The 19,292-nt window shown below is 27.7% G+C and overlaps 1 protein-coding gene across 16 annotated transcripts in view; it reads left to right on the top strand.

Moving 5' to 3' along the window:
• The window catches only part of LOC122714140, an 86,119-nt gene that overhangs the window by 40,604 nt on the left and 26,223 nt on the right, over nt 1–19,292 (top strand). The window contains exon 1 of one of the 16 annotated variants that reach the window (XM_043935297.1): nt 18,732–18,761. The exons of the other annotated variants lie outside the window; for them this stretch is intronic. Within the exon in view, the coding sequence (XP_043791232.1) occupies nt 18,756–18,761 (6 nt within the window). The 5' untranslated portion in view covers nt 18,732–18,755. Of the gene's footprint in view, nt 1–18,731; nt 18,762–19,292 lie in introns of those variants that run through there. 16 annotated transcript variants of the gene reach the window in all.

Raw genomic sequence — 19,292 nt, 5'->3', positions numbered from 1 at the left:
TTATATCTCTAAGAATATTTAAGTTAAATTTTCTGCCTCGAGGATCAAGATAGTTCATCTTCCGCGATGGAAAGTCGGTAACGGCCACGGTTCGAAAGCAATTGTGAACGAACAGTAAAAATCGGGTCAATCTCTTATTGGATCTATGAAACGTGCCTCGACTATAAAATAAACGAGCGTTGTGCGTGTACCGTACTCGAATTCCATCTCAATCAACGACGCCGCGTAGGCAAATACGTTCCTCTCGATCGAGGTCGAAATAACGAAACTCAATTCGTGCATGAATTGTTAAGCAATGCCATCAATTTGCATCGAATTAGCAAGACTCGTTATTGGAAATAATTTCCTTAATTGTCTATGGATATTTACAGAAAGCGGATTTTTTCTTTTTTTATTATTACACTTTCCGATTGATAATATAATTTTAGGATGTTTGTGACAAACTTTGTCCTTTGTTCTTATATTTTTATTACATTTAACTGAATGAAATATCATTTATTTAAAATTTTTTTTCAGTTTAAAAATCATGATATATAATATGAATAAATATTTTAGTTTTTATCTGAAAAGTTTCAAAGATATTTTTACCGCATTAGCAGAAATAAATATAAATATATTCCTCATTGATATTTCTATTTTTCAACAACAATTAAATATCACACTCGTCCTATCATTCACATTTTTTTTTTTTTCGTATGAATATTTAAAAATTGGAACAAACAAGGGAAATTTTCCCACTCTTATGACCGTGCAATGCAATATTGTTCAATATTGTTATTCACGATTTGAAGAATCGATAAATGTAATTTAAACGAAAGACAGATTGCCAGAAATCCTTGTCACGATATACAGAAGCTCTGGGTTAATGAGGATATTGACACAAGGAACAGATGTTTCTGTTTTCGCAGCTCATAAAGCCATGCTCACAAAACCATAAATCTCTCGCGTATAAAATGATAACCATTCATGAATTACGAGAAATCGATTATAGACGGAAAACAGTTTACTGTGATTGATGTCATAACTGTGTTGCAAAATAAAAGTAGGAAAAAAAAAATGTTATAACACTCGTATCAGACAAATAATTAAAATTAAACATCAAAACAATATCTTTTATTAGAAATAATTTTTTAATTCTATTTTGCTGCGTAATATTCAATTTAATATACACATATTAAAAAATAAACAAATGTACGTTTATTAAGAGAGAAATTATTATCCCCTTTTATCCGAGTCATCATTTTTTTGTAATTAAAAAATGTTTTAAATAATAATTTTTAAAAGATCTAAGAGATAAAATTTTAAAAAAATAATTTTTTATAAAAATAAGATAAAAATAAAAAAAATTATTAACAAAGAATTTTATATCGTAATGAAATAAAAATTTTTTTTATTCTTAAAAAAATTTTTTATAAATAAGAAAATTTTCTTATTTTAAAAGAACAGATAAGATCACAAGACAAGAATATTATATTTATTCGTATAACGATTCGCAATAAAATCATAATAAAAACTATTTTTATTGTAAAACTCGATATTATTTATGACAAATTTCTTCTTCAATATATTCTTGGTAACAATTGATCATCGATACAGAATTTAATGGTCTTATATTAGGCCGTCAAGTTCAAACTTTAAAGAAATGATATTTTATATGTATCAATCATTGACAGTAAATCGAAAGTATTTAACATTATTTAACTTCACCAACTTATATATATCTTCAATTTAAAAGAACCCTTAATCTTCACAATTTAAAAATTACCACTTATTTATTATTTATTGTATTATATTCGCATTAAAATATAATTAGATATATCTAATGAATTAAAAAAAAAACATTAATTATCACATAAATCATAATTAACATTAAATATAATTTAAGCATTTAACCGTCGAATGATCAATGAACGCAATTAGCTTTCAACATAGTTACGTAAAGGCGCGTAGTACGAACTGATTCGTGTATATCATATCCTATCGAAGCTCCAAGCTGGTTTTCGAGCATTTATCTCGGCCATCGTGACACGGTTGTCAATATAGTTTGGCTAGCGCCTTGGTTGAATTCACGCTATGGGGACAACCGGCATGTATTAATCGTACGTCCACTTTCGAAATGACCGAGAAACTTGGAACGTGCCGCTACAAAATTTCAATCAGGCTACGTTCCTCGTATTCAAGCTGACGGCCGATTGATAACCGACCACGCGAATCGATTTCAGCTCCAAAGGACTGTAATCCGAAAAGATAAAATGGAATTTATGGGTTTACCGGTTCTACATTTCAGTCAAAAGATCAGATTTTTCGTTATTCCTATAAAAATGAAATATTTTGAAATATTTTAGTAAAAAATTATCAATAAAAATTTTTAAATATGTTAAGAATAACGAATTTTAATTTTAATTAATTAAACGTTTTAAATACGATATTTATCTCTTCGCTTTTAGTTAAATTAAAATTTTTAGACACTATATTACAAGCGTGAATTAAATTAATTATTTTCTTCTATATACGACTATTTATTTTTACAATTTCAATATTTTATTTTCAAATCATTTCAAGTTGAAAGTGTTCCGAATCGAGAATGCATTCATGTTTATAAAACTCTCCAAACTCTAATAAAAGTAACCATTTTTCAAATATCGAACTTGAGGAGAAACTTCCAAGAGAATAAATAGTTGTATAAATTAAAATGGTCGATTTTCGATCGATGAAAATTATCTTAATACGATGTTTTTTTCTATTCTGAAATAACCTGTTAAGAAGAATAGAAAGAACATAGAAAGTGCATAAAAGTTATGGAATTTATACAGAAAGATATTATTTAAATTTATATAGAAAGAATTTATATAGAATAAAAATGGTGAAAAGCAAAGAATTGTGAGTTACTCGATTCGATGTGCATCGTTCCACTTCTTTAAATAGTGCGAGTCAACAATCTCGGATCCATAAAATTCAGAATTTGTCGCGGGAAACTCTTTGAAAGTTTCTTTGTTTCTGACCTGATTCATGGAATCACTTTCCTTCCCCTTCTCTTTATCAGAGTTCAAACAACTGACAAAAATATCCGGACTACGGATTTCGCAATTGTCGTTGCGTGACGTGCACCGCGATTCTTCGATTTATTGCATAAAAGTTTCGTGACCGTCGAGATTTCCTCCTTTTCTTCTTACCTTGTTACATTTCGTTCGTTCCACTCTTATAGGTGAATGGAATTATAATGGCATTAAACGTCTATCGAATGTCGATTCAACCAACACAGATTCGTTCGAATAACAAGGTTATTTAACTATGTATAAGCAGCGAATATATCGAGCAAATGAACTTTGAAAATGTTTATGATCTTACTCCTGTTGACTTGTATTTCTTATTAAGTTTTCTTTTATTATCATGCAAATCAACGCCCTCTTCTTAGTCAATGTCTTCATTTAACCGACTTTTTCGTTTAAATATCCTTATCTATTTTTCCTTTCTCCTATACCGACTTTCGGTATCATTCTGTCTTCATTTATCAATGTTACCTCTATATGCATCTGTCTCTTTCGCACGCATTCATACGTGTCTAGACTCCGCATTCTACAATCTACTTACCAGTCGATTCATGGACGCCAACTTCTCGAACAATAGAAGAACAAATGCAGGATAGATTATAACCTCCCTATTTACATGAAATTCATTTAAGTATCGAATGATTGGCGGTAATATAACTGACCGTCAACATGCAACATCATCCAGAATGCCAGAGTAATTAAATCATTCACGAGTACTACGACGACAATGACAGTCTTGTCGTGATGGAATTTACGTTTCGTCGACCTATCATACGACGCGGCCGTTATGCAATTAGACTCTCGAATAACCATGAAATGTCTAAACTGTTACAAGATGCAGCTACAGCTACAGGCAAACATATTTTTATTGTGAATAAATGCCACATTGCTTCGTTCTGCTTGCTATGTAAGATGTTGTATTAATTTTTCGATACACAGACGCCAATGCATCGAGCCATGTATTTCTGTGTTAATGTCAACACGAACGATAGCATTAACGAAGAGAACAGAGTGCAATTGTAAATTGAGGCGACAAAGCGAATATGTGTAACCAAGCATTGAAATTGTTTATAAGAACGAAGATTTTTATCAATTTTTTTATTTTTGATATTTATATCTCCCGCATTCACGATTCTAAATACATGTTTTCTCTTCACTTGCCACATCTTTATCCCTACCATTGATTTCGAGCCTATTTTCTTTATTCAACACGAAAAATATATTATACGTCGTAACTCAGCGAAAATAATCTCGAGAAATATGTTTCTCACGAACTCACAAAGCTTGCTCGAACTCCGCGACAACATTCAACAAAAACAAAATAAACACGACTCGACACTCAAGTATTCGTCACGTATTCCGACAATGAGTGACGCCCTAGCGGACATTCTATGAACTAAATAGTCTTTCTTTGATAAGTATTACAGAAGTTTCGTGATTCTTAGAAAAAATTTATATTTTCTTGATTCGTTGTGTAAACAAATTAAGTTGGATATCGAACGTGTTATTGGTAAGTTATTTACTATTAAATCAAGATAATAATTTATCTCCATATATCAATTGCTAAATATACTTTCAAACTTTCTTGATCTTCTTTTCGATTACTTATTTCTCCTAGTGAGTGAAAAAAGCACAATATGGTAAAAAGTAAATTAAATCTCAGGGATAAAGAAAATTTCATAATATTTTTATTAAGCGTTTATTCTATAGTACAAATATAGTATAGTATAAATAATTTTTAAAATATGGTATTTAATATTCGAACAATAAAAATATGATATTAATAAATAATGAAAGATGATAGTTATAGGTTATGAAATGTTTATTATAAAATGTTTATTTTTATTGAACAATTATGTTCATAATTAAATTTTGAAAATTTTGAAAATATTCTATAAAAATTGAAAGTACAATGTAACCTACTTTATCATCAAACTCACAACTTCTGTTCAATACCTCATTAAAAACTTGTTCCAAGCTTTGAAGGTTAGGCAATGTTTTATCATCACGATCGACATCGTTACCAAACATATTCATAGTCGATTGAAACATTTGCATAACTAAGCACTTTGTTCGCTTTTGCATTTATTCGTGAAAAGTTTTTGTATTATTTTTCTTCAGCTATAAGTATTTTGAAGAAACAATTAGAAAATAATAATGCTAACATTAAGAGCATCATTGAAACAATTAATTAAAATGATTCCAAATATATCATGTAAATATATCAATGAAACATATCATTAATTTAGCTTTTAAGATTTTTAATTATATATTTATTTTTTTTTTAAACAATCTAAGCTTTTTAATTATTTGTTTTTTTATTCTTATTTTATGAAACAAATTTTTTCTTTTTTTTTGGCTGCAAAGTTAATGTATAAATAAACGGAAAGAAGTGATTGTTTTAATAAGAAATAATCTTTTTATTTTTAAACGGGCACATAAATAATGGAAACAAAAATATATACCGTAAAGAAAAAAATCGTATATGCTTTGATGTATTTAAAAAAAAGAATTTCTTTGTTCTTTTTCTATTTATAAAAACATGTTCATTTTTTTATTTATAATTTGTAAAAAGAATTCTTTGAAAGAACAAAGTCTTAAGTAAAGGAGCATAAAAAAGAAACAATAGCAATCGCTTTAGAAATCGTTCATATCGTACATATTTCAATAGCTTATATTAAATATAAGTTAGTAAATATCTAATTAAAAAACAGAAATATTATAAGAATATAATATATTATACTTAATTTTTTTTTTATTTTATCAAAAAAATAATCTAAAAATTCATAAAAATAAAAATATTCTGAAACGAAATACGAGATTTCATATATGTTGGTTTGAACTTTTTTGATATTCATATCTATGAGAATAGAATAGAAAATCCAAAGAGTCAAAAATAATTCTTATTATAATGCAAATTGACAATTGACAAATAAGAAATAAAAATTTTCATTAAATAAAATCATTTGCATAATCAACATTTTATTATTTTTGACACGTGACTTTAACATAAACGAAGAAACGATAATGGGGAGAAATCGCATAATTCTTGCGCATTTCACTGATGTCCCGCGTGTATGTATTCTATCTGGCGAAAGAGACGTGTCAGTGCACGCGAATTCTTCCGTTGACGAAAATACACCAATGAAAAGTTTATGTTCCGCCGACTACATGTCTGATCCTGATGATGTGTCACGTGTATGTTTCTCCTATAAACATGCTATACGTAGTTAAGAAACGATGAGTAACATTTTCAATAGACTCATGTCCAGGAAAAGTTCGCTGTCAAAGCGGAATGAAGATTGTTTTGAAATTCGATGAAAATTTATATGTTGCGTTAATCGTTGCAAATAAAATAATCAAATTGTGATTACAATAAAACTTCCGTTATTTATTTAAGATCACATCAAACAATACATTATTTAATTTTAATTATATTATATACAGGATATTTCAATTATTATTGTGAATGTTGCATATATTAAATTAATGTGTATTATTATTTATTGATAAGAATGATAAATATTTTGAAACAAGGTATTAATAGTGATTAATTATTACATAATTTCTTTAATATTTTTCAAATTTTAAATAAAATTGAAGTTATTAATATAATGTTTATTTTTTACGCTTTTTTTTATGCTTATGAATATATATATAATTTAATATATAAAAGGTATATAACGAATATTTTTTTGTAATATTATCAACGAAGATACGCATGTTGCACCCGTAACAATACACATTTGAGCATACAGTATATCCTGCAAATAAATCCGTCGCGCGAGGAAAATTCGCAGACACGCGATCAATTGTGAAAATATAATCTGAAATGCGACGCTTTGACAGCGTGTACTTAATACATATACCGTTTGTGATATGATAATTGCACATAGTGGATTCGTTTACATGACACTTATACAAGGTATATCAAATTCAAAAGATGAGAGCTAGTGTAATATTTCCTTCGAGTAATTCAATGCATTAACACGTTATTATTGACGAAGAAGAATTTGTTGTAAAATATTTTTTTAATTTTTTTCTTTTTTTTTTTTTTAATTAATTCTTATCTGATATTATTGAATCAATAACTTATTATAAATTCGAGTTAGGTTATTTAATTTTAAGATAGAATTTTAATTTTTTAAAATTTATGAATAATTAAATAAATTTTTAATAAATAAATATTATATTACAATAATTATAATTGAAAAAAGTTCAACTTATCCTAAAAAAAAGTTTTTTTTAAACAATGCTTTTATTAAATTAAGTTTGAATTAGAGTCACTACTTAATTTTAGTTTTAGTCCTTTGGAAACCTATATCAAATTAGAATCGATATTCATTTTAAAACTTTAAAAATTTTCTAATTTTTTATAACAGATATTTAAAAAAAATATAATTCATAAAAATAATAAAAAATAATAATAATTTATCGTTCATTATTATATATTATTGAATTTAAATCTATATATACATACACATACACACACATAAATATATCAAAACAATCACAAAATTGAAAATATGAAATTTGCAAATTCAACATAGAGGATGAAATTTTTCAATATAAAATTTGTAATACGTTAAATATTTAATATCTATATGAATATATGATTTAATGAAAAAAAAAAAAACAAATTTTATTTTCAGAATTCGAAACAATATAAACGTATCGGAATAATGTTTGATACGATACAAATAACACTTTTGTTCTTTACGTTCGCAAAAAAGATGCGAATTATTGACGATATTATCGATATTTCGAAAGACGCAATAATGAATCTGATAACGAGCTCAAAAAACTTTCGACGATATTTATATCTCTTATTACGTTTCATTATCGATCAAATTTTATTACGTTTCGTCGATATTACATTTTAATTTGAAAATTGAAAACTTGGCGTCGATTTAAAATTTTGATGAAATTTTGAATTTGTAAAATAAATTATCAGAATTTCTAATTTCTTGTTTAAAATTTTGATGATCTGTTGAAAATTATCTGTTGAAAATTTTTTGGAAAAATATGTTTTATATTTTATGTAGACTTAAATATATAATTTATGTATAATTTACGATTATAAAAATGTTAATTTATTTTTGCGTTTGAATAATTATTAGATGAAATTATGTTTTTATTATTATTACATTAATATATATATTTATCTTTTATTTAGTTATTTGTAGAAAATAATTCAAAAATATCATTTTTTAATTTTATTTTTGCTCTTTTGTTTCAACTTTTTCTTTTAATAATTTTAAAATTTTTTCTTATTAATTTTTTCATCAATTCGATATCATAAATTTTATAATTTTAATTTTCTAAATGTTTCAAGAAAAAAATGATGCGTTCAACTTATTTAGTATAAATTACGATGTAAAAAATTTGATTAAAATTACTTCGATAGTTTCACAGGAAATGAATCATGAAAGTTTGAAACTTTTCCATCAGGATGAAACTAGATTTTGGATTATGTTAACCAATTTTTTTAAAAGATTATACAGAAAATCTAAAAAAATTCGCTATTAACAAGTTATATTAATAATTTTATTTATAACTTATTTTTTTTTAATTATATAAAAAAGAACTACAAAAACAATTATTAATGATGTCATTTTTCAGTGCAAACGACACTTATATCAGTTAACGAAATGTAGATTATAATAACTTCCAAACTTATTTCTCTAAAATCAGTTCAACAATTGGATAACTGCTCTTATTAATATTCAACAATGTTATTATTACATTTGATATTTAACTTTTCATTGCTTATTATGTTTTATGTTATCATACAATAACATAGTAGACATGATAATAACTTTGTTGACACTCGTAAAATGATAAGAAAAAATGATAGGAGCGGAAGCATGAAATTGTATTCATAAACGCAAAAACAGACAGCAGTGATAATTCACAATAACCGAACAGATAGCTCGGTTCAAGAGTACTCGATAAAAAAAAAGTTGCATTTTTCTAAAACAATCTACAATTTACGCTTCTCACATTTTTTTTCTCTTCTTTTTTCTCTGTTTTCTTCTCTGTTGCCACAATTTGTGATAATTTTGTCACAATCTTAACCTATAATTACGAATAGGTTAAATAAATTAACCATTATCATAAATTACATAAATTATTCGTTATATTCGCATCAAAATCGTGATTTGTAGAAAGATCGAATGGATTTGTTTTGAAATCAATGTAATTCGATATGATTAATTTTTTTTTAAAATGGAAGTTTAGAGGTTATGTTTAAAGGTCACATCAATTCTCTTTTAAATGGAATCATACAATTCATCTCGTGCGTTGTTATTTTACGCATTAATTCTTCAATTCGCTCGAAATAGCAAGCACATTTTATACGTTTGTTTAGTACGTTCATTACTAGCTTTTGTTCACAATTCACTCATCCACTTGGAAGCTTTTCATTAGCATCGACCACCACTTGAGCTCATGCAAAACGCGACGTTTACCCTTTAACGTACTGACCACGCATTAGCGCAAAAGTTAAAGGGATAATGATCGTCAATGTCTTTGAATTTGAACGACATCGCATTACCAGTTTAAATTATACCGGAACAATAAGCAACTGTTCGACTTCCACAACGTTTCTAAAGATGAAAACATTAAGGCTTAATGGCTATTAAGAAAATCTGTCGACCTATTATCTAGACTCTAGTTTCATATATAGTCGTTTTCTATAATCTGAGCAATGGATAATTAAGCTCTGATTTTTTTATTTGTTATTAGTTATTTTCGTGATATATGTGTAGTAAAAAATCAAAATTTTCATTTATTTATATTTTGAGGTTAGACGCGTATTAGTTTACACGCGTAAAATTCATTTTGACTTATCCGTATTTTGAGGTTGGATAATTAAGCTCTGATATTTTTATTTGTTATTAGTTATTTTCGTGGTATATGTGTAGTAAAAAATCAAATTTATTTATATTTTGAGGTTAGATGCGTATTAGTTTACACGCGTGAAATTCATTTTGACTTATCCTTATTTTGAGGTTAAGTACACAAAACGAATTCACATAAATTTGATTCTGATTCTGTTAAAGTCAAGTATATAGTAGCAAAATACGAATTTATGTATGTCTAAGGAAAATATTACATACACAAAAAGATTATAATTTTTTATAAGATATATATTTTTTAGATACATTCGCATCTAATGACGCAAATTGATAATTTTTAAAGAAATTTAGAACTGGAAAATTTTTATGATTTTTTAATTTTATCAGTGTGAAAAAAAATATCGTATAGTGAGATAAAGAATCATTTTACAAATTCTTAAGATTTACATTGAAAATATGTTGATTAAAATAATTGTATTATAATATAATACATCTATTATATATATTATAAAGGAAACATTAACAAACTTATACATCAAGACTAATAGATACATATATAGTAATTTACAATAGAACAAGATATCTGTTTTTAAGAAGAAACAGATATTCAATTAAATTATCATCGTTTGGACAATATTTGGATTAAGGTTAGGATACTAGATGTTACTTAGAATATGTAATGAAAGATTTTTTTATGAATTTTATTGAAATGTTACTTAATTTTCAATTTTCTTTATATTTTTTTATTCTCTAAGATTATAATAGATTGAAGAATAGATTGAATTAATAAAATCGGGATTATTATTTTTCATTTTTTCTTCAATATTTTTATTTCTCATAAAATATACGAGATTTTCTGTCGTGTGCAAAACACACGTGTGGATCTCGATTCGAAAAGAAAGGGATAAATGAGAACGAGGAAATTTAAATTTATTGGGAAAGTTACGATGTGAATTTAGTTTCATATGGAATTGTTATTAAGAACTGCCGCATAAAACGAAGGCAAATATTGGGTCGCATTTCATCTCGTTCCATGCAATTGGCTAAGTGAGAAGCATTCTTTGGAAAATGGAAAAACATTTAATGGAAGATAGTATTGATATTACGAAGAAATTGTATCGGACAATGAGTCCCTTTTTTTTAATCCCGTATATAATAATTTTTTTTATTTGAAATTGAAAGAAGAAATAGTTTTGTAAATAGATTCGAATCGAGTTTGCTTGAGAGAAGTTGAAATTATTTTCAAATAATGCATTTGCAAATAGATTTTTGATTTGAAATGATAATTGAAAAAATTGAAACATGGAATAAAGTTCATCAGAGTTATTAGGGCTCAGTTTATTATGATTGAAAAGTATTTTCATCTTTTATAGATTAATTTTTCAAAATTAAAATTAAAGTATTTCTTAAATTAATTAAGTTAAGTGAATTAGTATTTCTGGATAATTTTGAAAACAAAATTTTCAGCATCTTCTTCAGAGTTTTCAAATTATTCGAGTAAATTTATTTATATAAGAAATTTTATCTACATGTTTATATAATTTTAAAAATATCACCAATGAGTATATACATATTAATATTAATTTTATTCTGTTCTTTCTATATTATATCTGTAAGTAAAGAGTAAATATTTATAGTAATTTTAAATTATCATACAAGTTTCAGGTTATGTGGTCGATTTGAAGGATTTAAAAGTATTAAAAAAAATTATAGAATAAATAGTTGAAAAAAGCTTCTAGTAATTTTATTATGCATAATGATTACTGCGAGATATGCAATATGAAATTAATAACGTCGCGTCGCATATTACGGGAGATTAATTTGTTTACCATTACGTGGTTAAATATAAATGAACACGATTTAATTATTCACACAGTTTTCATAATTTCTATCTATAGTTTATATATAAATTATAAGAAACTGACCTGTTTGTATAAATTGTAAAAACAAATTTATATTTTATAAATTCAAAATTCAAAATATTTTTAAACTATTTAACATGACTTTTTAAAAATATGTTTCCATTTTTTTCTAAAAATTATCTTCTTATTAGTCAATCAAAATATTCTAAAATAATGAAATTAATTAAATCATTGAAATAATTTAAAGAATAATTTAAATATTAAAAACAAAAAAAATACATTGAAATTTCAATTAGAAAAACATAGTATATTATATTATATCAGACTCTCAGCAAATGAGGAAAGATTGAAATCTCGACGGCCAAAAATTGAAATAATTTGATTGGAGAGATGGATAGCTGGAACACGCTTGATGTTAATTATTAATGAAGTCCAGCGGCCGAGGTTGTGATGGATATCCACGAAAAACCAATTTACCAACGGAGCACCTGGCTAATTGATAAATTGCAATAGGAATAAAATTTCGTTTATTATCCATTTGGGTTCATAGCGATAGAAAAATGGGTCATTGCGCGTCGAATATTTCATATCACATTACATTTGATATGTTTCATCTATCAGTCATAGGGATTTTTTTTGTCCAGTTATATAGGGATTTTTATTTCTTGATTGAAATCTTTTATCGATTAATATTTTTATTTATTCTATTATTTTAAATAAGTCAGTCAAAAGTTTGGAATCGCTATTTACGTTTATATGGAACGTGGAAATTTGAAGGAAAATTAAAATTCTTTTGTCTAAGGAAAAATTTTTAATCAAAAGTTCGTCGAGATAAAGGAAATTATTATTAATAATTAACGGTCATTAATTTGAAACCAGAAGATTACAGTAGATGTAAAGTAGAAAAAATGATTTCAAGTTTCTGATCGGAAATATAATTTTAAAATTGAAAAATTTATTTTCAGTAATTCTAATTCAATGGTCAAGAGATATAGTTTCAAGGCAAGAAGAAAGATGTGTTTATACTCACTTATTCGCATGTTTCAGCTGATGCACAGGATGCGCAGGTGTGCTCGTAAGCTAGCAATCACAGAAAGACACAGATGTTGCATCTTGACAGCCTCTCTATTTATTATTTATACTGTAATGTTAACATCGATTTATGAAACTGTTTTCACCTCATGCCAACCATGTCAGGTCTATAGACGTTTTTATGAATTCTTCGACAAGGAGAATTATACATGTTTTATAATTCTATAATTAGTATACTTCTTTCCAGACTTAATGCAAACAGGTCAAATAAAAAAAAGTTTTTCATCAATTCAAAATTAAAATTATTCAACTTTTGCTTTCAGTAATTTTTTATATTCAAAATTTGAAAAATACCAAAATATTGATAAATTAATAATAAGTTGTATTAATAAGTACGTTAATAATAATGAAACCAATAAATTAGTTAGTATTCCAAGCTAAATTTCAAGCACATGAATGCACGAATGAGTACATACTCATAATTTATTGATTTAAGGATTAATATTACATCAATGATTTACCAAAATTAATTTCAATATATGACCTATTGACTACATTTGAAATTCTAAATGCCCTGGATCGCTCTATCCCCGTTACACCGCTACACCACTCTATTCCCGTCTCGTTTTATCTAACGCGAATTTCAATTGCTTATATCTTATAAACAAGCCTATCATCTCTATCGAATCTTCAACTTTTCACGAATGTATTAACATTTTGTGTACACCATTAGATCGAAATATATATATATATTTTGAATTTTCGTTATGAAAACGTTTAATGCTGCTATGAGAGAAAACATCTTAAACATCTTCGCGACGTTTAATGAAAGACGGCGAGCCACCAAACAGAGATGAACGTGTTTCGTTGCGACAAGCACGCGTGCGCTAATTGTCTTGGCATAGTAACTGAATTCTGCTATTTCAAAAACGTCCAATGGCAGTTCGTAAACGAAAATATCGGCCGCGAACACGAAACGCCTCGTGTACTCATTGTAACTCGATAACAACATCACGATACACGTGCGATGCGCGTCTATTTCCATCGTAATTAAGTTTCTCAATCTCGATGCTTGCGAAACTGTTTCGTTGTCGTTCGTGTTCGATTTATGGATGCATAGAGATAGTCGGTTAGCGCATAATAAAAATAACATACGTAGATTATCGATCTAACGAGAAGAATTATTATATAATATACACTTTTTTTTTATTTAATAATTTTGTACCATATTATCATGAAGTAATATAGTAGAAATATTTTATTTTATTATAGAATAGTAATGGAATTGATCGGTTGGCATATAATAAAAATAGTTTGCAATTATCGATTTATTTATAGTTGAAGAATTATTATATAATGTGAATTTTTTTTTAAATAAATATTATTATAGCAACATGAAAGAATATTGCATTAAATATTCATAATCGTTTTCTTGGTTATATAAAATGTTAAATGATACGATATTTAAAAATATATATATATATCGATGCTATAAATGCTATAATAATAAAGGGCATCTGATGTACTGCTCTAGATTGTATGATTAAAAGCAAAGTATTTTTTTTTTTTCTTAATAAATGATGGATAATAAAATTTCTACAATTAGCGATGATCATTAAAGAAATTATTTCTTTCGCAAAGAAACTTGTTACATTTACTTATAAATTAAACAATAGTGAGCAAACATTTGTACGATGATTAACAAATGATTCATTGGCGTTGGAATTGTATGCCGCGAAAATTGACGAGTTATTTGAAAAATGTAATAAAATCTCGTTTCGTTTATTAACAAGTCTCGTTGTTTGAGCAAACGTGGATCAGATATTAAGATCTAGATATAAAAGCGTATAGAATATAATGCAGGTACGAAACGTAATAAACTTTTCACGTCATGCAGTTTATTTTTATTCGACCTCGATATGACAGCAAGCATGTTAATGTATTTCGGTTGCAACCGTGTTTTTCGGATGGAAAGAATTTGCATCGTTTTTGAATTGATGCATCCGAAGGATATCATAATGTACCACTTGTAAACGTATGCATTGGATATACTCGTTTTGCATACGAGACGTGTAGCTATATTTTATTTTTATCGATTTATATTTTATTTCGAGGAGGAAGTCTAATAGAGAGAGAGAGAAATTTCTACGAGAAAAAAAATTTATAATCCCTATCATTATATTAATATAAATTTTTCATCATTCATTTGATTCTTCTTATAAAATTAAAAATTAAATGAAAAGATTGATTGTTAAATTTATCAAATTGTTCTCCATCATATTTAAAGATTTAATTTAATGATATATGATAATTATAATATTATTTGGCAGAAATTTGAAAATGATGGACGGATTACAATTGTCTATCGAGAATATTCGAAACGTATTCATCCTTTAAACGGTCATGGTTCATCGCTGAAGGATCACTTCACAATGACGTAAATTTTCCATCAATATTATTATATTACATTTCATTTTATAGAATATTATTTCGAAATTATTACATGAATAATAGAATATTAAGGATTGAAAATTCGTATCATTGTTGAGCGCATCTTCGACCACTCCTCCCATTCAAAGACAAAGGTTAACCCTCGTTTTCAAAACCCTTTGATCGACACCCTTTAATCGACCGTCTCTTTAAAAACTTCTACCCAATTACACACCCCTTCACAATTATTCGACTCGCCCTCAAAAATCATCATCATCATCATCATTTCCTCTTCATCCTCCACTTTCTCCATTTAATCCCCACCAATTCCCAATCCTAATCAGAAAGATTAATTCTCGCGAGTGGGTCAATTTTTAAATCTAAGATAAATTTAAAAAAATTATAATAAGTTCGAATCCAATTCATTATATTTTTTAAAATATAAAAAAAAGAATATTCACATCGATGACCGCGTTATCTCTATCTCGTATCGTACAAGATAAACGAGAGGCACAAAAGCATCAGAGAAGATCGACAGTAGGGAAAAGAGGTTTCTTCTCTCTCTCTTTCTCTCTCCTCCTCCTCTCTCCTTGATGCTTACGACGTTTGAGTACGTTGTAAGAGAGAGAGAGCAAGAGTGATGTGGTAGAGAGAGGGTGGAAAGAGCGAATATAAGTAAGTTGGAGATAGAGAAAGAGATAGGGAGGCAGGGGTGATAAAGGGGTGAGTCGACCTGAATTTCAACGCGTGACCCTAGCCACGATGACGTCACGGGACAGGGTTTCCTCGCCCTTCTCCCCTTTACTCGAATGTCCTCAAGTATTCAGGGCCGCGAAGGAGAGTGCAGTGGACAGAGTCGGCAAAGAAAGAGAAAATTACGGGGCTACTGTGGGGGTTGGGGAAGAAGGGGGGGATTGGCGAACAAGTGAGCAAGGTAGACGGAAGCAAAGACGTGCGCGCACACGTGTACAGTGAGTCGCACAAGCCTTTAAACACTTTACACCAACTTTATTTACGAGTTTTGTTATCAAAACCAAGCAAAGTTCTGATTTTAATGGAACTTTCTATATACGGTATATATATGTATATATATAGTACAGAATATGAAGTTTCTTTTTAAGGAAATATCATTTTAAAGAATATATGAAATAAAGAAATTCTTACAAATTTTAACGTCGAATTTATATTGGAATCATTTTCACGTGGGTTTAATTTTTTGCCAATTTTTGTTTTTTTTTAATTAATTTGGATTTTTCCGTAACGTAACTTCATAATGATAAATTGAAAATTTAAATTATTCTGAAACTTCGTTATATCGTAAAAAATATTCTCAGAAAATTGGTTGCTTTCGTCTTTTCAAGCAAATTTTTCCGTCGAAAAAAAAGAAAAAAAAAAATTCCCTACAGAGAATCTTATTACACTCCACGCACCGTAAAAACTTTTTCATTAAAATAATTTTCTGGTTTCCAGATAAGACTTTTGCGACCGACTGTATGTAGCCGGAATTGAACGAGGGGGTTGAAAGGAGGCTTTGAAAAGGTTCGCGGCAATTGCGTTAAGCAGCCGTGACTATCGTGACACGGGACTGAAATAGGGTTACTTGCAAACGAGACCTAAGAGAGAAGGTCTTAAAGTAAACTCGGCCTGGTGAAAAGTTGGGTTCTTTAACCCTCGATGTGAAATATGATGGTAGAAATCAGGTTTCCTTTGGTTTCCTCTGGTTGCATTTTGCTAGTGGAATAGGCAATATTCGATTAGGGATCGTTTAGTAAGAGCATTGTTTCAGATTGTGTGCTAATGCGTGCGTGATATTTTTAAATATAAAAGATAAAACGTTGAGAAATTGATATTGAAATTTTGTTGTGAAATTATAATAACGTTCGAATAATTGTCGCAGAATTGAGAGCAAAATGGATTCATTGTTTTGGAGAGATATAGATTTACTGGTTTCGTTGGGTCGTAAGAAATGAGAAGGAGAGAGATAACGTTTCTTATGAGCGAGATAGAGAAGAGTGTTTATGTTTTTTTTACGTTGCGTGCCTTTTACGTTTGTACGTGTGTAGACAATAAGAATATAATATCATTGTTGGCACTATAATATAACCTTGGAAACGTTGACAAATACTAAATATCATTTATGTAATTATTATGTAATAGAAACGTTGGGTCAAAAATGACCCAACAGCCGAGGAGAATCAAAGTGCATATGTATATATTTTCAGAAAGTGGAATTTTATCTTATTTTTGTTTTATTTGTATTTATTTGTTTGAAATATACGATTTTGTTTTATGTTTTTTATTTGATATATTTTTTTTTCATTGGATATATTTAGATTGATTCGAATACATCGAAAGATTAAAACTTTTTTGCAAAACATTTTTGTTTCAATATTATATGTTTAACATGCAAATAGAGAAGAAAAAAAAAATTTTATCTCTACTTAATTATTCCTCTGGAATATTCTTAATATTTAACAGTAACAACTCGTACGGAATCAAAACTACAACTCGTTCGCAAACTTATATTGACTTTTTCCAACCATCATTCCGATTTTAATATTTAACTTTATATTATTTTTAATTATACACCGGGATAAATCTTTTTTTAATACATTGACACTGTTTGTTACTTTCCTCTTTATATTCTTTCATTTGTGTGAAATTTTTATTGTACAAATATTCCACATTCATAATGCATAATTGTAATTAAATAATGTCGGTTTATAATCCCATGTGAAAATAAAGTGTGCTATAAAGCATCATCTCTCAAAGCAATATTGAATTTGTTACAACGTTTATTTCATTTTTATTTACATTCACATTTTTCCATTTCGTATTATAAATTTATTTCATTATTAATTATACAACTTGTATTCTAAATATATTACAATTATATAATCTGTATACATTCTACAAACTATGTTACAGGATGCAAAATTTTCAAATTATAATGAAAGTCTTTCCTTTAGTGATAAATTCAAAAATTTTTAGAAAAAGTTTCATAATATTTTACTCGATATTAAATTATCGAATTAATAATATCGATTTATAATATATATTTTTAATTTTTCTATATCGTATCGAGATCTATATCAAAATTTAGTCAGAAAAATATTTTTTAACGAAAGCAGGTAAAAATATTTTCTTTCGATGTCGCGCAAGAAATTCATTTCACCCACGGGACGTCAAAAATCACTCGTCGCACAAATAAACGCGGAACACATTTAAATTTTATGTAAAGTATTCCCAGGCCTGTGTAAAAATAATTCGAACGATCAAAACAAATAAACTATCTTGTCTTTTCGTTTCTATTTCGTTATATTAAATGCTTTCGCAAACCAAACCATCGCCAAAAATTTATTTACACGTGATTTACAATAATCCTTATATCCACCGATCGTTGATTCACTTTGAGAGATCGTAAAATGAGTATCGTTGTCGAGCAAAAGGAATTTTAATCGAGAAGAGACAACAGATCGATATACCGCGAGAGTAACGCGAGTGCAATTGGTTTTTCGACGATGAAGGTACGATAAATCACATTCAGATTAACTGTTTTCATCGACGATACTTGTTTCTGTAAATCGTTCCGATCTTAATGGCCGGTTTTCCGGTTTCGTAACCACGAAACAAAATTAATCTTAGCCGTTTCGCAGTTCATCGCGATTTAGTGCTATCTACCTGAATCGTTGCGAGTGCAGATGCCATCCATCGATTCTTAATGTCATGATACACCACTGACCATGATATTCTCATTTCTATATATGGTGTCCCATTTATATTGCTCTTTGAAATTATCGATATTGAGATAAATATATCAGAATATATTTTAATTTTGATTATCCATCGATTCTTAATATTGTGATGCACTAATGACATTAAATATTCTTATCTCTGTATACAAGGTGTATCATTTAAATCGAGTGTCTTTGAAATTATTGATATTGAGATAAATATATCAGAATATTTTAATTTTGATTATCTATTGATTCTTAATATTGTGATGCACTAATGACATTAAATATTCTTATCTCTGTATACAAGGTGTATCATTTAAA

This window comes from Apis laboriosa, unplaced genomic scaffold, assembly GCF_014066325.1.
Source record: "Apis laboriosa isolate Shangri-la unplaced genomic scaffold, ASM1406632v1 scaffold112_cov148, whole genome shotgun sequence".
Lineage (NCBI taxonomy): Eukaryota > Metazoa > Arthropoda > Insecta > Hymenoptera > Apidae > Apis > Apis laboriosa.
Note: the sequence above shows the minus strand (reverse complement) of the source record. Positions and strands in the feature narration are given on the sequence as shown.